General features: G+C 40.1%; 1 protein-coding gene across 2 annotated transcripts in view; it reads left to right on the top strand.

Moving 5' to 3' along the window:
* The first annotated feature begins 683 nt into the window (after window positions 1–683).
* Ssl1 (general transcription factor IIH subunit 2 Ssl1) overlaps window positions 684–24,133 on the top strand; it is a 57,252-nt gene continuing 33,802 nt past the window's right edge. For both annotated transcript variants that reach the window (XM_067149776.2, XM_067149775.2), the window contains exons 1-2: window positions 684–1,057; window positions 10,256–10,457. In XM_067149776.2, the coding sequence (XP_067005877.1) occupies window positions 999–1,057; window positions 10,256–10,457 (261 nt within the window). In that variant the 5' untranslated portion in view covers window positions 684–998. The remainder of the gene's footprint in view (window positions 1,058–10,255; window positions 10,458–24,133) is intronic.

Genomic DNA, 24,133 nt, shown 5'->3' with positions numbered 1-24,133 from the left:
ATGAACTCAATCTGGATTCCGGAAGACTACCCAGTATCAAACGGACAGCCTTTCACAAAAATAATAACATTTTTCCAAAGTGTTTAAAGTAATTACATTTCAGAAATATATTTATAATAATGCATTCCATAATCCACCTAAATTTCATGAACATCGGACAGTGTGTTTTCATTTAATGGTGCTACAAATTGTTGTTTACAAAAAAAAGGGGCAAGAAAATCGGTACTTTTTGCATTCCGCCTAATATAACTTTCACAAGAAACATAATAAAAAATATGCAAATGCCATAAGAGAACACAGAATAAAACAAGCTTTACGACGGTGTGATTATAATTTAGACTGGGGGACTGGTTCAAATTTTATTTGCGTTTAAACTCGACCGCACATACTTTCTGCGTCGACAGTATACTCGAGTATCCAGATCATCTGCGGAGTCATGATCTTTGTACAGAACTGCAGAAGAACTTTCCACGAATAAAACCTTCGATGATACCTATACCAAATACATTACAGTGTACATATTCCGATTTCGGTTTAATCTATTCTGTAGGATAGCCGCACACACGCCAATACCAAAAACAAAACAAAAAGAGCTGGGGGGAAAAAAAAATGAAAACACGAGCGTGAGCTCGGGATAATTCGGTTTCTTTCGGTTGCTATGTTTACCCGTTGCTCTAAGCGCTCTATTCCAAGTTCCTTGAGCGCTCTATTTGCTGGTAACAATAGGCTGCAATAAATCGCTTCAACAAAACTCCATTGTTGCTCATTGCGTGAGGCTTATTTGGTGAGGCTCACGTCGGTTATAGATAGTTCGTTGTCCACTATTGTTGCACGTGGATTGCAAAACTTGTTCTCACTTTTTGTTTTCATTCAGCCAGTGGTATATAAACTTGTGAAGCAAGAAGTGTTCGAGTGCATAATTTTGGTTCTTCACTCAGTGAAATCTACGGGGTAGATTTGATTATCACATTACTAAATTTAAGAGTACCTCTTTTCAAATGGCTGAGGAAGAGGAAAATACCGGATATCGGTGGGAGTCTGGCTACGAGAAAACTTGGTAAGTATCGGCGAACATAAAAGAAAATGAAACAGACACGACACGTATTGTGGCAGTAATACACCTAACACACACTCTGAACGTGGAGAATATGTATTAAGTACTTGTAGGGGTGAAATATCTTGCTGTACCTTTACTGATCTGCAACCTAACCTATCTGTTGATTGACACCCTTCCCATTTTTCTCCCGTTGACATTCGTCGTAAGCTATGTTCACATATCATGTCACCTAGTTGTCATTCAGCAAAGAGAGAAACAATTAATTATCCGAGTTGGCTATGTAGTACGGGTAGTGTAGGCCCTATCTGTATTCTTGTTCAGGAGATGGTGGGTTTGAATCCCACCATCAGCAGTCCTAAAAAAAATTGGTCTTCTGTGACCTCCCATTTTTATATAGGGCAGTACCAGGACTGTACCTAAGGGCATGGCTGTTTCCACCAAAATCCTAACCTTTTTCCATCCTTGCATTGAAAACCTGTGTGTAAGTGCAACGTTGAACTACAAGGGGAAAATAATGTGTGTGTTGATAGATAACTTGATAGATAAATCTATGTTTATTGCAGGCTTTGGCATCTTGAAAAAGTGCTTACCATATTTAAACTTAACATGAAGTTGGACTGAATAACATACATCTTTATTACAGACTCTTGTGCCTTTCATTACTCAAACTGCACGCCTCTGTGAATTAACTAAGCACCTCCACTATCTTCACATGACCTCACCACTCAAGCTGATTTATAAGTGCAGCTTCATCCAGGTTATTCCTTAGCGTAATATCTCTCCATTCTGAGTATACTCCTGCAATTTTTCTCACCTGTTGGATACCAGTACCGGTAACCCTCCTCACTACTTTGTTTACTAGGCCTACTTCCAACTTACCAGTAAGATATCTTGAGTACACTCAGCTTTCACTCCTGTATTTCAAAGTTGGTATTAAAACCGATTAATGAAAAGATAGTTTAGTCTGGAAGCTGACTTTTTTTCTTTAGAATACTTGCAATTGCGAGCTCACTGCTTTGGCTTTGCTGCGCCTTGATTCAATTTCACTTAGTTTACTACCATCCTGGGAGAATACACACTAGGCCTACTTGAAGAGACCACCTGTTCATGTTTTATATTCCCTGCCTGGCATTCCATCTTAGGTTTCTTCCATAAGACATAACTGTATTCCTCTCAAAGTGTTTTTCAGTTACTTGATGCATACTGAAAATCTGGGTTTGTCAGCCCCTCTGTTGTCTGAAACCACACTGGTTTTCATCCAGCTTACTTTCCACCCATTGATCATATCCTCCTTTCCAAAATGCCTGTGAACCTTGTGTGGTGTACTGATCAATGAAATGCTTCGATAACTGCTGCAGTCCGGTTTGTTCCCTTGCTTACAGATAGATGCAATTACTGCTTTCATCCAAGCAGAAGATATCTTACGTTCCATGTTAATCTCATTCTGGTAAAACTTTAGGAGATTCCCTTAGCACCCAGCAAGTGGTCGTGTGGTTAGGAGTGCACAGCTGTGAGCTTGCATTCGGGAGATAGTGGGTTCGAATCCCACTGTTGGCAGCCCTGAAGATGGTTTTGCATGGTTTCCCATTTTCACACCAGGCAAATGCTGGGCTGTACCTTAATTAAGGCCATGGCCACTTCCTTCCCACTCCTAGCCCTTTCCTATCCCATCATCACCATAAGACCTGCCTGTGTCGGTGCGACGTAAACCAGTTGTAAAAAGCTTAGCTAAAAATACATGTAGTTGTGACTGCTGGGAACCCACTAACCCGTTCTAAAAAGTATTTTTTGCATTTACGATAAAACATCATAAACAGGTCATTATATTCCAAAATAGTTGGCAGGAGAAACCCTTCTATTGGCTGAATACATTCAGTATGGTATCACTCTCATGATTCACTGCAGATTGGTCGACTTACCTAGAGAAAGGTGTCATTATCTACTATGGCACAACAAAAACTCCTAAACCAGTGGTGATTAATTTAATATACTTTAATTCCTAAACAAAGTCTAACCCCTTTTATCTTCACCTCGCTATCTGTGTTTACAGTAACAGTTGGTAGCCTTGTCTAGAGACTTTAGTAATCTGCTAAGAACAACAGAGGATCTTCCTCCATTCCCGTTGCAGCACTGTCTCACGGATCTAGTTCAGGGCACCTTCCGAAGCAACTACCCTGCCGCTTCGTAACAGTGTAGTTTATTACTATATTTTCAACTTCTTTGAGCAAAATTTTACTGCCATCATTGTTCCTCCTCCTCATGAACTCCATTGTTTGGGACTTTAACAACAAGATTTCCTTTTTCATTGAGAAGATTTTCAAAATATTCCTTCCATTTATCCAGTATGCCCTAATTCTCTAGGTTCTATAGTAAGTTTATATGAATTATCCTGTGGGTACACATAATTCCCTTTTCCCTCTCTTTCTAAGATTCTTTCTTACAGTCCAGTAAGGTTTCCCTACAGCCTGTCTGTCCTAAAGGGGGTCGTGCAGCTGTGTGCTTGCATTCAGGAGATAGTGGGTTCGAACCACACTGTCAGCATCCCTGAAGATGGTTTTTCATGGTTTCCCATTTTCACGCCAGGCAAATGCTGGGACTCTACCTTAATTATGGCCACAGCCACTTCCTTCCCAGTCCTAGCACTTTCTTATCCTTGCATTGCTGAAAACCTTTAATGTGTTAGTGAGATGTTGAACCACAAAAAAGAAAAAAAACACTTCCTTTTTCTCTTATTATGCTAACAGAGAGTGGTTGCCCCTTAAAACAATAATCACCTCTACAGTGATTTGTTTGATTCTGTTTCTTTCATCTATGTACAATTTTCTATCTATATCAGTTCTAGTTTGGAGCCATTTTTGTTGTGCCTTCTTTTTACATTTACAGCCTCTCTTGATTGGATTGTTTCACCAAGATGTTTGCTTTTTTCCATCTTTACTCACAGTTGCTCCTAGGCATTCTCTTGCTGTTTTTACCAGAGCATCCCTGTATGCCACCCATTCTCTTCTGTATCCCGACTATCTATGCTTTGGAAATTCTCACTAATATTATCCATATACCCTGTTCGATCCTGGCTCAGCCCGGTAGTATTTGAAGGTAGTCATGTACGTCAGTCTTGTGTAGATAGATTGACTGGCACGTTAAAGAACTCCTGCAGTACTAAATTCCAGCACCTTGGCATCTCCGAAAACCGTAAATGTAGTTAGTGGGACGTAAAGCCAATAACATTATTACCATATACTTCTAATTTCCTTATCGCAGAGATTATTTTTAACCCTTATCCATCTGCAGACAAACCTAACTTTCTCTATCCTAGCTCATTCCATGTTAAGAAAACAGTATTGCTCTTATGACAGCAGGGTTGTCATATCGAATGGCTCTGCTCAACACCATGACCGGAAAACGGCGGTACATAAATGTGTGAAATTCAGTATTTAAGTTCAAGACAAAAAGTGGAAGAAACTAAGCTACAAATTATTTTTATGAACTACAGGGGATGGGGGGTTTATAGGGTCTGTTTTTGGTTTGTACAGAATTAGAGGTAAACTACAGCAAATACAAACCCTCAGCATTGAAGAGTAAGGCAAATCGTGGGAGAAAATAGACAACGTTTATGGGCTCAAGAGGTGAGGGATGCATTTAATAAATTTCTCCAGGCAATAAAGCCTAGAAAACCGATGCGACAAATAAATACTGTAGACGACTTTATAAAAAATCACAATATTAATGTTAAAGAAAGAAATCACACACATAGGCTTATCGCATAACTCTTACTCGACACAAGACAATTACACACTGATTTAAAGCCTAAAACACACACGCAACAAACAAATATTGTAGATGACTTCACTACAGAAGTGAGCTACTGGCAGTTCACAGAGTGAGAGGCTACACGAGCCTTGTACCAGAGCAATACAGTAGGACAATGAAGGAAGGCAACGAAGCGATGGCTGTTCCCGCCATTGTACTTTTTCTCTATAAATATATTTATGAAAAAGAAAATGTTATGTAATTATTTCAATAACATACGTGAAAAAATGCCTCATCCTTTTTATCTTTGTTTCATAATACATTACAAAGTATAGTATAATATCCGTTAATCTCAAAGAATTATGGGTGTCTCAGAGGGGATGTGTTCAATCTTTGTAGGTCCATAAGAGCAATACTGTTTTCTTAATGTGGAATGAGCTATAGGCCTTGTGGTACTTAGTTAAGTGCAGATCAGAAAGTGGTCTGTGTCGTCGAAAAATCCCCAGAACATTGTACTACGGCAGGTGGTTATCAGTATTGTAGTTTTAATTTCAGTAAACACACAGTCTTTACTATTCAAACTGTTATGTGAAAACTGAAGAACAAAACAGAGCAGACTTTTTAAAATAGAAGATCTTCAGCCATTTGATAGAATAAATAATAGGCCTCAGCTACCATTGCAGACATTTCAATTTGACGCCATCCAGCTGCCTGATTTCTATAAAATACTTTCCCGCCTTGTCAATACTTGTAATACATGTAAGGTATTGACAAGGCGGGAAAGTATTTTATAGAAATTTGAATATAAGTCAATATGAACAGGAATAACCAACATGGTGAAAATAATCAAATCTGGCTGCTCGTCAATTTCAACGTTCTGTTTTACTCTAGGCCTACTAGTTGTGTAGGGGTAGCGTGCCTGCCTCTTACCCGGAGGCCCCGATTCGATTCCCGGCCAGGTCAGGTATTTTTACCTGGACCTGAGGGCTAGTTCGAGGTCCACTCAGCCTACGTGATTAGAATTGAGGAGCTATCTGACGGTGAGATGGCGGCCCCAGTCTCGAAAGCCGAGAATAACTGCTGTGAGGATTCATCGTGCTGACCACACGACACCTCGTAATCTGCAGGCCTTCGGGCTGAGCAGTGGTCGCTTGGTAGGCCAAGGCCCTTCAAGGGCTGTTGTGCAATGGGGTTTAGTTTGGTTTGGTTTACTGTATGTTAACGAATGTTTATTTTACAGCGCCTCTGTAGCGTAACGGGTAGTGTTATTAACTCCCATCCTTGGAAGCCTGGGTTCGATTCCCTGTACCACCAGAAATTTTAGAATGTCAGGAAGGCTGGTATGTGATTGAAATGGTACATGCAGCTCACCTGCAATGAGGGTTTTCCCGAAAGGAGCTACACCACCTCGGGATGATGATATGAGTTTGCATATTTTTTAATCATTTAGGAAAAGGCTAGGAAAGCATCAGATAGGGAATCTGCTACCTGGGCGACTGCCCTAAATGCAGATCAGTATTGATTGATTGATTGATGGAGTAAACCGAAACTCTCTTGGGTGTCTGTGGCTGAGATTTAATGAATTGTGTCGGATAAACACCAAATGTGTCACCAGAGATCTTTTACATGCCGACATCGTATGACATGGAGTGTCGAATGGACTTTTTTCTGCCCTTCAAAAATCCGACTACCTCTGCCGGGTTTGAACCCACTATCTTGGGATCCGGAGACCGACACTCTACCACTGATCCACAGAGGCAGCTATTTAACAGAATGAAAATTTACTTTTATGTCCTTTTTCCAGCCAGCATTGCAGTCCAGAGGGTTCTTGCCCAGAGGCCCTGGGTTTGATACCCAGCCAGGTCAGAGATTTTTACTTGGATCTGACGGGTGTAATGTCATCGAGGTGGGGGAACCCATTTTTAAATACAGTCAAGCCATGGATTGCGAGCATAATTAGTTATTCAAATGTACTGATAATCCAAAGCACTCATATATTGAAGTGAATTTTCCCATAAGAAATAATTAAACACTGATGATGTTTTCCATTACCCAAAAAAATATAAAATGATCCTCACAAGAAGCAACTTCTCTAGGCCTACATCCAGAACACGTGGCCATTGCTTTGATACTTTCATTTTTTCCTTTTGCTGTATCCATATCGTTCAGTTCTTCTTGTTTAATATTGTGTAGATAGTTGATGTAGACTTGGTGTAAAATATTGCGATATCAGGCACACAAACACCTTATTTGTACTTCTCAACTATTTTTCCAACTTTCGCCGTATTCATCTCCTCCTTCTTACTGCCTTCCTCTTCAGCTTCTTTCTTCACAGCGCCCATTGCCATTGTAAAGTTACTAAATGGCGATCACTACACTTGGACACTAAATAGAAAATACTTTATTTAAGCACACACATGATTACAATGCTATAGTGTACAGTTCATATGGATCTTGACTACATGAGCGACTGGGCGAGTTGGCCGTGCGGTTAGGAGCGTACAGCTGTGAGCTTGCTTCCAGGAGATAATGGGTTCGAACCCCACTTTCGGCAGCCCTGAAGATAGTTTCTGTGGTTTCCCATTTTCACATCAGGCAAATGCTGGGGCTGTACCTTAATTAAGGCCACGGCCGCTTCCTTCCCATTCCTAGGCCTTTCCTCTCCCATCATCGCCCTAAGACCTATCTGTGTTGGTGCGACGTTAACCAAGTAGAGGGAAAAACCTACATGAGCGAGGCACACTAACTGAACTCGACTATGGGAGACGATTACCCACAGCCTACTGCATGAGGGAAACGAGTGACAAAACTTCAGTTGTTGATCATGTTATAATTCATTTAAAATTTGTGCTCGTCTTGCAGAACACTCGCAAACCAAGTTGCTCGCAATCCAAGGTTTTACTATTTCCAAAGATTTGAACAAATTCCATTTTGGAAGTACTCAGTCATATATGTGGTGTTGGTGGTGATTATTGTTTTAAGAGCAAGTACAACTAGACAACCATCCTCTATATATCATTCAGAGAGAAAAAATGGAAGGTATCCGACACTTCGAAAAATGAAGATATTGGCCAAAGAAAGACAAGTGCCAGGCTCTCACCACTAACTAGATAAGTAATCAACTGTAACCCTTCCTCTCTCATTTCTGTTCCTCAAGAACATTGACGGTGGTTTTAGGTTCAAATGACGATGTACTGTCAACAGTTCTACATTTTAGTGTTCGTGAAATTTTGGGTACTTGTAGCAAAGTCTTTGTAAATGAAAAACTCTATAAATAGTTCGCTTGTATATCACATTAACACATGTTACCAGACAGGTTAAATACTTACAAATGTATGTGGACTGATAGACAGAAGTATCCCATTCAAATGATAAGCCTACCAAAGTAAAGTAAAAGTAAACTCATGTTATCATCCCAAGGTGGTGCTCTTTTTAGGCACACCCCCAATGGAGGTGAGCTGCATATACCATTTCAACCACATACTAGTCCTCCTACCATTCTTAAATTTCTGGCAGTACCGGGAATCGAACCCGGGCATCCAAGGACGGCAGCTAATAGTGCTAACCGTTACGCTATGGAGGCAGACAGCCTACCAAAGTGAATCGATATATACAGTAACCCATGTTCGTACTGTAATTGCTTCTCGCCCATTTGCATCACGTAGTCTCACTATATTAGGGCAATGTCAATATGTTTCTTTCCTACTTGATTGTCACTGGCTACTCATCAGGCAGCCTCAGTTTGGATCCTAGCTGTTACACTTGGGACTTTTTAAACATGCAAAGTCATGTTCCAGTGGTGTGAATTCCGCCTAAAACTGGGCATCCATGACTATAACAGTAGCAACAGTCATGTATAACTGTAAGCTTACTTTCATTTTTGATAGCCTGCCTGCTGACCATGATCGTTAAGGTGTCAAGTCTATATGGTCGTGACACCATGGTTAGCCGGTTCAAGTCCCGTTGGTGGAAAAAATAAGTCACCATTAGTATGTTGGTTGGTAGGGTAGGAGAGGTGGTGCTATACAATTTCTAATCACTAAATTGCATGCCAGAAGCTTGGATTCAGTTCCAAACTTCTCCACAGAGTTTGTTTGGAGCGAGGGCATATGACACTGTTGATGGTGAATTATCCATCAGATGGCGATGTTAAGCCTTGAGCAGACCCGTTGGTGTTATTGGACGTGAGTATGCTATGTGCAAACACCACATTTTACTGTCTCCCTACATCATCATTATCATCGCACATCCAGACGTGCAGGTCGCCCGGGTGTCAAATAGAAAGACCTGCACCAGGTGAGCCGAACATGTCCTCAGACACTCCTGGCACTGTAAGCCACTAAAAGCCATACAATAAATAAATAAATAAAGAGGACATCTGTGGTCAAGATGCAAATTAAAAATGAAATTTATTTATTTTTAATTTGCATCTTGACCACAGATGTCCTCTTATAGCTGTTTACACATTCTTGCAGTGGTTGTCTTCACATGGAAACGAGCCAAAGGAGGTGGGGGTTTGATGTAGTTTATGGTAAATGAGAATGTTTTTGAAATTTAATATAAATATAACTATAAGGCTTTTAGGGAGAACACTATTAATGTGGGTTGAGCTTGAAAGAAAATTGATTGCTTACTTCAAAACTCAATTGATTTTGTGAAGATCAGGATGAAAAAGTGGTTATGAAGGGTTCGGAGTTTGCTTTTACAGGAAGCCTGGACCGTGAACTTCCAGGACTGGACAGTCTGATGGTTGAAGATCTTCCGTAGGTTAAAAAAAAGAAAAATCCTGCAAAACGTTCCTAATTAAATGTTCAGTATACTTGTAAAATGGGCTGATCTGCGACATTACCAACACACAGTGGTTCCAATGTTGGCAACTATGTTAGCTGTGAAGGTATGCATCAGATGAAGGAAGAAGAGAAACAGATATGGCTCTTCCGTGGTTTCCCATTTTCACACCAGGCAAATGCTGGGGCTGTACCTTAATTAAGGCCACGGCCGATTCCTTCCAACTCCTCGGCCTTTCCTATCCCATCGTCGCCATAAGACCTATCTGTGTCGGTGCGACGTAAAGCCCCTAGCAAAAAAAAAAAGATATGGCTCTTCTAGCTGACATATGTCTGAAAGAAAGCTCAGTGATGTTTCATCAGCTTTAATTTGAATGCACAAGTCTGCTGGTAAATGTATTTCAAACTGTAACATGTTCAATGTGACTTCCACAGCTACCTAAATTTTAATAAAATTGCAAACTTTTCTTGAGATGGTTCCTATTGATATTGTTATAGGTCAGTTTTTATTTGTAACACGTTCTCCCAGATAGATTGAAATGTCTTTCATTGTTCAAGCTGATCTTCAATATTTTAGATACCACCATTAGAATTCTGTATACTAATAAAAGATTGGAATGTAGAACATTGAAAATAATTTCTAACCTCTTGAAATATATTTTAGGGAAGAAATTAAAGAAAATGAAGAAGGATTGCTTGAAGCATCTATCAATGATATTATTCAGAGAGAGAAACGTAAACGTCGCCTGGATCATACTGGGCGTTCTCGGTTGGGCATGATGCGTCACTTGTACATTATAGTTGACTCTTCAGAAGCCATGAGTGTTCAAGATTTGAAGCCAACACGCCAACTGTGCACCATCAAGGTATGTTAATGAGGTATCAAGAAACATGAGTTTCATTAACTTTTAGTGAGTATTTTAAATAACCCTCTTCTTTTTAATTATTTTTTGTCCTGATAATCTAATCATTTTACTCATGAAAACATCATACCCACCACCAACATTCATTTCTTTATCTTTATTTACCTTTACAATTTGTTGTGTTGGGCTCCATTACTCTGGCTACTGTGATTTGGGAATCTCCAGTGGCAAAATTTATGTGAATAGAATGTCAAGCATAGAGTACTTGAACTTCTTGGAATATTCTGATGTATACAACAAAAGCTGTCATTTATGGACATCGAAGGGATGTAAAAAATTTGAATGCATCTGGGAGGGAAGTTGCACTGTCTAACTTCAAATTTATAACATGCATTATGTATACTGGCACTCTTTACATGAAATTGGTTTAAATATAGCATTAATGCTTTAAAACTTTGAATTAGAAAGGATCAAAAGAGAAAAATATAATTCCATTTTATGAAAGGGGACCCAAAATTAACCGGATGTAATTTGCTCCACGCGTTGATCTTTAATTAGGCCCTATGGGTTTTTTCCTCCGGGTGGGTGTAAAGTAACCCTTCCTGAGTCATTCAGGCGGTTGTAGTGAGCTCCTATGACAGTTCTCTTGTAATGTGATTATGACCTCTTTGATGAACGTGATTTTGTGAAATGGCTAATATTGGAGAACACTGTGCAGTGTTGAAATCTTGTTTTCTGCTCAGTAAAAGTGCCTCGGACGCGGTTGATATGTTGATTACAGCTTTTAAAGAACACTCCTTGAAAAGAACTCAAGTGTTTGATAGATATTTGCGATTCAAACGTGGCAACATGTCGATCGGAGTTCTCCAGAACTGCTAAAAACGTGGGGAAAATTTGTGCGCTTGTGCATGAAAATAAAAGGCATACTATTGATGAACTTTCTGAACTATCTGGTCTTTTGTGGAGCTCAGTGCAACGCACTGTAACCGAAGATTTGCAAATGAGATGAATTGCGGCGAAATTCACCCCCCACTTGTGGACTCATGATCAAAAGGCGGCTCATGTCACTGCTTGCCGTGACTTGTTGGACCCCTTGGAAGCAGACGAGAACTTTTTCGATAAAATCAACTTCTAATGTTCTCCTGCTCGTACATGATCATGTAACACTGGGGCTCACCACTCGGTTGCAGAGGAGTGTCATACGGGTTTGTGACGTCATGTGGAATTGAGTGTCAAATGCGATTACACATTAATCCAGACACCACCTCACTCACTACACTGTGTGAGTCAAGCTAAATATTTAACCTCCGCTGTAATTGAGGCAAATATGCTGATAACAGTGAAGATTTATCATTTAAATAAACAGTTTTACAGTATGTGCATTTTAATTTGGAGCACCCAGTGATTCAAATATGTATGAATATTATGTAACTAGCACTTATCTAGGTTATGTTCACCGGGTGGCCTGTAAAAACGGCAGAGCGGTTCGCCCATCAAAAAGGTCCGAAGGAGAAATCGTTTTCCTCACTGTTTTTATTTGCACCCATACGTACATCAAATATTGGAGCCTATGTATGATAGGAGACTGAGAGTCATTGTTCCTGTCTGGATTACTATTCATCCTTCCAGCACTTACATTGCGCACATAATCACGCTCACTTTCGGTATCTGAAGCTATCAGCTCACTTGAATCGTCATTGTGCAAAATATCACATTTTCTTCTTCCGGAATCACTCTATTACTACAACATTAGTTGCCTCTGTGGATCAGTGGTAGAGTGTTGGCTTCTGGATCCCAAGATAGCGGGTTCAAACCCGGCAGAAGCAGTCGGATTTTTGAAGGGCGGAAGAAAGTCCATTCGACACTCCATGTCGTACGATGTTGGCATGTAAAAGATCTATGGTGACATATTTGGTGTTTACCCAACAAAGTCAATTAAAATCTCAGCCATAGACACCCAAGAGAGTTTTGGCAGGCCTAGAGTAAAGTGGAACGTTGAAATTGACGAGCAGACAGCCAGATGGCGTCAAATTGAAATGTCTGCAAACAATAGCTGAGGCCATACGATTATTATTATTATTATTATTATTATTATTATTATTATTATTATTATTATTATTATTGTTGTTGTTGTTGTTGTTGTTGTTGTTGTTGTTGTTGTTGTTATTATTATTATTATTATTATTATTATTATTATTATTATTATTATTATTATTATTATTATTATTATTATTGTTATGCTACTACAAAATTTTTCTCATGTTTGAAGTTTTGTCTACTACACAACTATTGTCACTTGCTATTTCACTCAGTTTGAGAAGTGCCAAAATTGGCTTAAAGGAACGCAAAGGGAGGGTTTGTACATTCTCAAGAAAATAGGACACTCGAGTCATCTACTGGAAGGAAAAGAAACTTGTAGTAGGTAGGACTCTTCTGGTCTCCGAAAACACAAGCACATTGAAGCGTGCTACACTAAACGAGCGCTAAACGACTTTACTCCTCTACGGGCCACAGAAGACTGCGTGCTTAAACAACCATACTCCTCTACAGGAATGAAGGTGTTAATTCAATTCCGCACTTTTATTTCATCAAAATTATCTTACATTTACTCCCTAATACACAAAAATACATTATAACATGATGAATCAGCACTTCCCCTCACCTCTCCACTGAACAGAGTCACTGTCACAGTAGTTGCCCTCACCCCCTCCTTGCCCCACTCTCCATTGAACAGGGTTATTCCCAGTGATGGCTAGAGTACAGGAAAGAAAAGTAATTGGACTGAATTACAGTTACCTGAGAAATCATCATCATCATTTTCCAGCTCCAGTTTCCCAGGTATGGTGTACAAGCTCTCGCCGTTTTTTCCTGTTAAAGTATAGTGTCTGTTCCTCTATGTCCTCCAGCTTGGCATTCCTCTTGCTGACGTCCGATTTCAAAATACAAAAGTTTTCAAGAAAAATATATTACTTCATTTTGTGTGGGTTTTTTTGAGCATAGAGACATGTAAGTGGCTATCATCAATACACGAGAATAAACAGGATAGCTTGGTTGGAATGATCTTTTCCATCATTTTTGTTTTAGTTAATGATTTTGAAGCATTTCAAATAATTTACCATTTACTTTACAAATAAAATCATTGGTTTGTAAATTTCCCACCGCTAAGCCTCAATCTCTTTTGGGAATGTACATCTTTGCATTTACTGAAACAATGTCCTTTAGAAACACTTGAAGGAATACCTGTGTTTAATTTTAAGAACATTATTGGGATAGATATGATGTCTTTGGAAATGTTGGAGAAGTAAGAAAGTACCTCATCCAGAATTAGTCAAGCTGTAATAGAAGTGAAAAAGTCATCCTTTTACCCATTTCTGCTTCCAAACAGTGTATATCAATTACTAGAAAGTAATGATTGCCAGAATGTAACGATTACAAATTTTTTTCAAGAAGTTAATTTTTCTCCTCCTTTCTCTTCAGCGTTTGTCCCTCCTGCTGGTGAGATCTGCTACATGGATTCGTTGTCTCCATTTAGTTCTGTCGTGGGCCATGTCAGGGTGGAGATTGATGCTTTTCAGATCTTTTGAAGGGTATCGGCCCATCGCTGTTTTAGTCTCCTATCGGTGACTTCTTACATGTAACCCGTCTTCGCAGTAGTGTGTCAGTGTCTGCCCTTAGTACATGTCCAAATCATCGTAGACGACTCTCACACATAATCTCCATGACGCCCATTCGACGCTCTGTCTCACTCGTAGTCTGCCAACATTCTCAATCATACAGTGCAACAGATTGGATGACAGTACGATAGATTTTTGATTTGAGATTATATTTCATCCTCCGGTCGCAGGTGAAGCTGGTGGTTGTTCTCCATTTCATCCAGGCTGCAGATATCTTTACATTGATCTCTTTGACAAGTCGGTCATCATCAGTAATCGCTAAGCCCAAATACTTGAATCTTGTCACTTGTGGCAGGTCCTCACCATGTACCTGAATGGTTCCAATTGCTAATGGATCTCATGTCATATATTTAGTCTTCTTTTCATGTAAGCGCAGGCTGTATTGCGCCAGCTGATCACTCCATTCTTGGGTTTGGCATTGCAGATCAGTCTGGGTCTCAGAGGCCAACATGACGTCTGAGTAGAGAAGCGTCCGTGGCAAAGAATGGTATAGGTCTGCTGTTACAGTATCCATCACTAGAATGAGCAAAAGCGGTGAACCTTGGTGAACGCCGACATTGATGGAAAAGTCGCTGGATGCTACTGTGGCGCCCTGAAAATAGCTCCGTGGGTTTGCATAAAGCAGCTGAACCTAGTTGTCAAGGTATTCTGGTATGCCATGCTCTCACAGTACTAGCCATATGAGATCACGCGGTACGTGATCAAAGGCCTTCTCAAGGTCCAGGAAAGCTAGATGGATTGGCTTGCTCTTCTCACGATGCTTTTCAAACAAGAGCCGTGCAGCATGGATTGCATTGGTTGTGCCACAATTCTTCAAGAATCCAGCCTGGTTTCTGGAAATCTCAACGATCTCACATATCTTTTTATCAAGGACCCGTTCGAATACCTTCATCAGGTGATACAAAAATCGGATAAGCTGGTAATCAGCACATTCAGCTAGGCTTCGCTTGTTTTTGAAGATGGGTACGGTGATGCTCCATTGCCAGTCGCTCAGTGTTAAACCCTCTTTAATGATCTGCTTTAAGAGTAGTGCTAACCATTCTGCTGCATCCTACTGTTGAGAATACCAGAGTTCTGCTGGAAGATCATCTGAGCCAGTAGCTTTCCCTGGCTTCATTTCTTTCAAAGCTGCCTTAGCCTCTTCGATATCAATGTCTCTGACAGGTCCTTCCACAAGAGCAGTGACTGGGATGTTTCTAGTTTTGTACAAAGATCCGCAAAATGTGCTGTTTTTGTTGTAGCTATGATCATCTTTGTCAATTTTTTGCCCTCCTGGGTTTGTTGATCCAAGAAGAGTATATGCAGTGTCATGAGCAGCCTGTTTCAGTTTGATCCAACTCTCTTCGACGGTAGTAATCGGTGGTAATGTTATTCGTGTGACAACATCGGCCTCTTTTTCTGTGAAGCGCCTCCATTTGATTCTCGCTGGTCCTGTATGAAAGACATGTTCAGAATTCGGCAATTTGATACGCAACTTGCAGATTACTGGTCAATGTTGCGTAGCGACAGTTTCATATGGCACAACCTTTGTATCTAACACGTCTTTAAGGTCTCGATGCCTGACGAGGATGTATGAATGTAATCCCAAAAATAAGGTCTCCTATTTTTTTTAATGAATACATAGACCTGTTTATTTCTACAATGGTTTACATCATTTTACAGCTTGAATATTTAGCTATTTTTCTACATAATCACCATTTCGGTCAATGCATTTTTGTAGACGTTGTGACAGTTTTTGTATGCGCAAGTTACACCAGCTTGCCGCCATACTGTTCAGGAAGTTGTGAACCTCATCTTTCACCTCGTCATTGGTGCTGAATTGCTTTCCAGCCAAATGTTCTTTCAACTTAGGGAACAAGTGATAGTCACTGGGCACCAAGTCGGGACTATTGGGTGGGTGGGTGGGTGGGTGGGTGGGTGGGTGGGTGGGTGGGTGACGATGTTCCACTGAAACTGTTCCAGGAGAGCAGCCGTTTGCTGGGCGACGTGCGGGCGAGCGTTTTCATGGAGAATGTTTACGCCCTTGCTCAACATTCCTCTTCTCCGGTTCTGAATTGCCCGTCTGTGTTTTTTCAGGGTCTCACGGTACCTGTCAGCATTAATCGTGGTCCTAGGGGGCGTAAAGTCGACCTACAAGACCCCTTTTCGATCCCAAAACACAATTGTCGTAACTTTACCGTCAGGCTGTGTTTGCTTGAATTTCCGCAGCTTTGGCGAAGAGGGATGCTGCCACTGGAGTGATTGTTGCTTGGTCTCAGGTGTAAAGTGGAATGCCCAAAAAGTCCAAAAGTTGTCCTGTTCGGCTGCAAAGCATTGAAGAAATGCACAGGAAGAATCAACTCATTGCCACATGTGGTCTTCAGTCAGCATGCGTGGCACCCATCTTGCGCACACCTTCCGGTATTTCAACTTTTCCGTTAAAATTCTGTGAGTGGCGATTTGGGAAACTTCAGGAACCAAAGTGCAGAGATCATCCAGAGTGATCCGCCGATCTTCGCGCACGATTTGACGGTCTCCCGCTTCTTCGTACATCATGAATTTCAGTCCGACCGGCTGCAAACACTCTACACCACTTACGAGCATTTTTTACATCCATGCACGACTCACCATACACTTCCATCAATTGGTGATGGATTTCAATTGGTTCAGTAACTTTTGCGTTCAAAAACCAAATAACTGCGTGCACTTCGCACTTATTACCAATATAAATGGTCTGTTATTGGACATTATAAATTTTCCAGCTAAATCCTGGTTGCCAGCGTTTCGCCCCAGTGTGCTAAGTTGGGCTCATCAGATTGTAAATACACTATGTGATCAAAAGTATCCGGACACCCACAAAAACATACGTTTTTCATCTTGGGTGCATTGTGCTGCCACCTACTGCCAGGTACTCCATAGCAGCGACCTCAGTAGTCATTAGACATCGTGAGAGAGCAGAATGGGGCGCTCCGCGGAACTCATGGACTTCGAACGTGGTCAGGTGATTGGGTGTCACTTTGTGTAAGAAGTCTGTACACGAGATTTCCACACTCCTAAACATCCCTAGGTCAACGGTTTCTGATGTGATAGTGAAGTGGAAACGTGAAGGGACACGTACAGCATGAAAGTGTACAGGCCGACCTCAGCTGTTGACTGACAGAGACCACTGACAGTTGAAGAGGGTCGTAAAGTGTAATAGGCAGGCATCTATCCAGACCATCACACAGGAATTCCAAACTGCATCAGGATCCACTCCAAGTACTATGACAGTTCGGCAGGAGGTGAGAAAACTTGTGCCCATAAACCACACATCACGCAGGTCAATGTCAAACGACGCATTGCTTGGTGTAAGGAGCGTAAATATTGGACGATTGAACAGTGGAAAAACGTTGTGTGGAGTGATGAATTACGGTACACAATGTGGCAATCTGATGGCAGGGTGTGGGTATAGCGAATGCCCAGTGAACGTCATCTGCCAGCGTGTGTAGTGCCAACAGTAAAATTCGGAGACGGTGGTGTTATGGTGTGGTCGTGCTTTTCATGGAGGGGGCTTGCACCCAGGGGTAGAAGAAAATAAAAATAATTCAGTAGCCAGCTCCTTTTTATCAGGAGCCAGCACATTTTTTTTTTTTTTTTTTTTTTTTTTTTGCAAATATACATTATGAAAACCACAGGTTAGACTAAGATAAAGCTACGTATTGGTTTTGAAGTTAAGTAGTATAGTCTCAGTTCACGTAAGAATGGAAATTTATATTTTAAGAGATACTAACCCAAATAATCACCAGTCACCTTCAAGGTCAGCATCTTTTAAAATTACACTACATGTGCCTGTTTGATTTCCCACCAAAACACCAACGATCAATACATTTTGTTGTATCAAAGTTCTTTAAAGATGGTCCATTCAAAGATATCATGAGATCACTTAAGTTCTTGTCGACAAGCTTGTTTTGTAGTTTGTGTTTAATAATATTCATCGTGCTGAACCCTCGCTCACATGATGAGTCGATACAGGAATTGTTGCCACTATATACTAAGGAGCTTCCCAAAAATCGGAAATCGTCCTTTCACAGACAGCGATTTTTCAAGTAGATCATTCATTGGAAGACCTTTCCCGACTACGTTGAACGTGTACCACCCGCTCAGTACGTCTTCTACGTTGTTCACCTCAATTTGAAGGTTTTTTGAAAAATGAGTGGCAAGAAGCTGTGTTTCACTATTGCCATAATTTTCCCGTTGTTTTCCTGATGGCCAGAAATATGTGTCAATAACACCAGTGGCACTTTGAATGTCCTTATTTTGAAGAAATGTGTCTTTCAGAAAGGTAATCCCACTTGCCAAAGTTCCTTGTCGCCCGTGAAATTCTTATTCGACACACCTGATAACTGTATTCTACTGAAAACTCCGGAAAGTGCTATAGCAGAAAAAAACTTTTCTACCATTGGGCCCTTGGTGTTGTGAAGTTGCTGCAATGAATTAATTGCATCATTTACATGCACTCTTATCTGACTTAAAATCAGAACATGCCTCAGAAATACAAGTGAAAGTCTTTTGAATATACTCAGAAGTTATACAAGAAGGGAAATGATGACAAATTTGAAGTCGTTGATCTTCTTTAGAAGACCTTTAGCTGTGATTCCGTCTTCACCTTTCCTTTCAGAAATATATAAATGCACCACTAGGCATTCCCAGTCTTTGACAACTGCTTGCGAAGCATTTCATTTGCTTGCTACCCATCTAACTTGGTGTAAGTACTCCAATTTGGATATTACACATTCCACCAACTCCGAAATTTTCTTCACTTCGCGAAGTCGTTTTGGCGAATGTAGATAAAACATATATAGTTTCCCGAGTACAGAATCAATTTTATCAATGATTTTTAAGTCTCACATTTTTCAGTGAGTGAAGAACAAAGAGTTGGAGTTGATGTGCAACACAGTGAACGTTTTACCAAGTTCTCAGTTTTTTCAGATATTTTTGTAACCATACCATTAAGGACACCAATCACACATGGTGTTCCAATCAATCCCTATAGCTAATAGTTTTGTACCGTAAAGAGTTCTCCAACCTCTAAACGAGGCAGTTCTGTTTTTAGAGCCTCCATATAGCTATCACTTGTTGCATCCTCCAATAACACGATTGAAAGTCAGCTTATTTAAAAAAATGAATGTAAAGTATCAGCTCCTCATCATCAGATTTCTGTTGATCCATCGAGTAAGATACTGACATGAACTTTCCTTAATGCCACATATAAAATCTTCATGAAGATCTGAGGCAATGTATGAAAGAAATTCTCTGCATTGTGTATCGTTTACATACTTCTCTGAATCAGTAACATTCAACTTGCGTAACAATGCAAACAAACCTTCAAAATAGTTTTTTTTTTTTGCAGTATGATAAGATGCCATGAACAATGCATTCATATGCTGTAACATATTAGCATTCATTTTCTTTACGCACTTCGCTAAAAGTGCTGAAATTTCCCTTTGCCTGAAAATTGAAATTTCGACGGATTTTTAATGTTTGACATATTGTCTTGAACACCATAAATGTCACGCTGGTCATTGTCGTCCCGAACACTACAGTCGGCACTTCCATCAAGTGTTTTCTCACATACACTCGCTACTGTATCACTTTGTGTTACTTACGAAGAAATCTGAAAGAATACACTGTTTTTTACTTGCATCAGTCAATTTGTGGAGTTTTGTTCGTTTCATTTTGCCGATTTCCTCAAGTATGCCACAGAATCGTAAAATACACCAGCGTTAAATGGCTTTCGAGTTCGCAGGCTTCGATGTCTGAAGCTACGTTGCCAATTTTCCATAAACGTACAGGAATAAAAACAACCGTATTTATAAAGTGCAAACCACTCAATACCGAGGTGCTGTAATTAAATTAAAAGTATAAATATTGTTCGTTGAAAATACAAGAATTGATAAACATGTCATTCCGTATGTTCTAAGTGCAAAGAATGAATTCCACGGGAATTTATCAGCACTGCTTTGGCGGCAATAGTTGAGAAACGGCTAGTCACGGGAGGGAAGGCGGTAATGTAGTGTTTGTGGAATTATTTAACGTAGTAGTTCTCTCCATTTTCCACAACTGTGGTCTGATTTTTGTACTCTGCTACCGATAATTTGAAATGGAACTCGATGTGTTACGATATGTCCACATGAAAGGATACTTGTTTGATGGGTTACAACGATATCTCCCATGATCGCTAGGCAGCTCCCGCGCAGAACTGAAACGTCCAGTTCCAAGGTACGAGGAGCAATTACAGAATTCAAGACTCTGCCCAAAGCAATGAAAATGTTTATTGCGAATATTAGAATACATGAGCTACAGAAAGAAACGTGAAACATCACACGACTTGTTACTTTGTAAAGTGGTGGGAACGTACATGTAAGGGAAATTCAGATTTCAGAAATTAAATTTTCAAAACCGAATTTGAAAATTCGGGCGCCAGGTAAAAATTTTCAGGCGCCATGGCGACTGGGCGCCCGGTATTTTTGACCCCTGCTTGCACCCCTTGTTGTTTTGCATGGCTTTATCACAGCACAGGCCTACATTGATGTTTTTAAGCACCTTCTTGCTTCCCACTGTTGAAGAGCACTTCGGGGATGGCGGTTGCATCTTTCAACACGATCGAGCACCTGTTCATAATGCACGGCCTGTGGCAGAGTGGTTACACGACAATAACATCCCTGTAATAGACTGGCCTGCACAGAGTCCCAACCTGAATCCTATAGAACGCCGACTTCGTGCCAGGCCTCACCGACCGACATCGCTAGCTCTCCTCAGTAATAAGATAGAGTTTGAGGGATGTTCCACCTTTCAACACATTGTAAAATATATTAATTTATAAGAAGACCAGTTTCGACTACCTTGAAGTCATCATCAGGTCTTGTTGAAAATCAAATCAAGGGCAGTCTGATAACAATCATCATAATAAAAATGTATATATATATATATATAAATATATAAATTATATATAAAAGTTGAACAGATCGCAACCCACTCTTCTAACGGCAGGACAGCGCGAGCGGGAACAGAGTAAACACCCACCTTCAATGCACGTTTCCATAAGCCAAGGCCATACCATCACCATTTTACATCAACAATAGTTGATGACAGTTACAACTGCATAAGCAAGTATTCTATAATGAAGGATGTTCCCCCAGCTCTTCAACCAATTTAAATCTACTAATAAGTTTATTCCATACTATCCTAAAACACTGCAAAATTACGTAAACTAAAACCAGCAAGTTCTAAATGTTTTCATTGTCAAACGTATTTTCATTTCAACTATGTTATATATTCAAATTGATTGAAACAGGACCGACAATTATGTTCCGTGTTCCACAAACACACGGTAATAACTTTAAATTAGATCCAAGAACTTTCTTAAAATACAAAGCATTTCAAGCCAATGTATAATTTCAGCTGATTCATGTATCCATGTAGATAAAGGTCCAACAAGTCTATTTCGCATCTTCAAACACACGTGCAGTGTTTTATTATAATAATAATAATAATAATAATAATAATAATAATAATAATGTTATTGGCTTTACGTCCCACTAACTACTTTTACAGTTTTCGGAGACACCGAGGTGCCGAAATTTAGTCCCGCAGGAGTTCTTTTACATGCCAGTAAATCTACCAACATGAGGCTGACGTATTTGAGCACCTTGAGATACCACCGGACTCAGCCAGGATCGAACCTGCCAAGTTGGGGTCAGAAGGCCAGCGCCTCAACCGTCTGAGCCACTCAACCTAACTGCAGTGTTTTAGCTCAGATCCAAGAACTTTCATAAATTACCAAATGTTTCATGTGATTGTGTGGTATAATAGTCATCAAGTTTTGTTTCAAAAGGTTGACATATTCCAGATAATTGTGGCAAGACCGACTGATAAGTCTATGCTGAGTTGTACAAACATACGACAGCATTTTTACTCATATCCAAGAACATTAAAGTGCCATGTGTTTCATATCAGTGTATAAATTTTCAGTCAATGTGTATATTCTCAACTACGATAGTGCTTTTATTTCCAATAGATTGAAACAAGACCAACAGGTCTATTCTGTGTTCCATGAACACATGACAATTTTTAAACCAAAACCAAGAACTTTTTAAATGCCAAGTAGTTTATGTTTTTGTACATTTCATTTCAATGTATATACATTTTATCCAGTTTAATCAGATAGAAACAAGACTATCAAACCCAAGAACATTCTTGAAGCCCCATGTGTTTCATATCATTATAAGTGTTTCATGTCGTATTTGTGTATGTTTTCAACTAGTGCATATGTTTCCACTGTTCCGTGTTCCATGAACACACGACAGTTTAAGCCAGAACTATGTCTTTGTACATTTCATTTCAGTGTATATATATTTCATCCAGTTTATTCAGATAGAAACAAGACTATCAAGTCCAAGAACACTCTTAAAGCGCTATGTGTTTCATATCATTATAAATGTTAATTTCGTACAGTATTTTTGTATGTTTTCAACCAGTGCATATACTGTATTTCCAGTGTTCCGTGTTCCTTGAACACACGACAGTTTAAGCCAGAACTAAGAACTTTTTAAGTTCCGTGTACTGCTTACCATGTGTACGTTACATTTCATGGTAATGTTTTGCAACCCATTGATGTGTTTTCAAGCAATCGCCTTTAGGTATATAATTTTTTTATTATGATGATTGTTATCAGATTCTTCTTGATTTGATTTTCAACAAGAACTGATGATGACTCCAAGGGAGTTGAAAACGGTCTTCTTATAAATGAATATATTTTACAATGTGTTGAATGGTGGAACATCCCTCAAACTCTATCTTATTAGTTAAACGTCAACACGGAAATGAAGATTATAACCTACCTCTCCTCAGTGCAGCACTCCGTGAAGAATGGGCTGCCATTGCCCAAGCAACCTTCCAGCACCTGATTGAACGTTGCCTGCAAGAGTGGAAGCTGTCATCAAGGTTAAGGGTGGGCCAACACCATATTGAATTCCAGCATTACCGATGGAGGGCGCCACGAACTTGTACGTCATGTTCAGCCAGGTGTCCGGATACTTTTGATCACATAGTGTAGCACACTCACCAAGACACATGGCTAGTGCATACCGTGGAGGCCACTGCGTAGGCTACTTGGAGCCACCGGCAGTGCCAATGCACTATGAGAGACTTTGTCTCATTACCAAAAATTGATGCCTGCCTGGCCATCGAATGATAAAGATGATGATAAAGATGATGATTCCCATAGGGAAGCAGTATAAATTTACTCATTCGGGATAAATATTTCAGGTTCCGTATGGGAATCAACATCTATATCACATCGCACTTCACGGTAACATCCAACGGGAGCTCCATTCTCAACGGCTGCTAAGCCAAAACTGAGTGCCTCAGTGCGGCGAGCACGGGAAATACTCTTCACAATATTGTGATCAACAGCCACATGAATAGAGTTCTGTATTTATAAAAAATAGGAGACCTTATTTTTGGGATTACCCTCATAATCGATCTGCATTGCCCCTGTGCCGCTGTAATATGTAATTAAATGTGAATCACACTTTTTAAACCAAAGTGTTCGTGATGACCAAGTCATGGGCTTCTGCATAATCGAGGATTCATTGGCGATCATTGTTCTTTTTCCTGAAACAATGTTCACCGTGGGCTGCTTGATCTTCTTTTCTGTGATCAGCGTGGCTGTTTACATCATCAGTAATAATGAAGTAGTCTTCTAGGGTACTTCGGCTGTCTTCTCTTTAAGCATCTCCCAGAAGACATCCTTTGTTGCTCCAGGCAAACGTGTCTGTGGGGCTTATGTGCTGAAAAAGTGTACTTTTCTTCATTCTGCGATGTAGATAAACTTCATCAGACGGTAATCATACCTCTGCACATCAGAGATACAGCTGTCGAACTTTGCTGACACAACAATACCAACCCCACTGGCTGTTCCACGGATACCATTGTATATCAGCTTGTACCCCCATCCGATGTATGACTTTTGCCCACTCTATCATG

Source organism: Anabrus simplex, chromosome 6, assembly GCF_040414725.1.
Source record: "Anabrus simplex isolate iqAnaSimp1 chromosome 6, ASM4041472v1, whole genome shotgun sequence".
NCBI lineage: Eukaryota > Metazoa > Arthropoda > Insecta > Orthoptera > Tettigoniidae > Anabrus > Anabrus simplex.
Note: the sequence above shows the minus strand (reverse complement) of the source record. Positions and strands in the feature narration are given on the sequence as shown.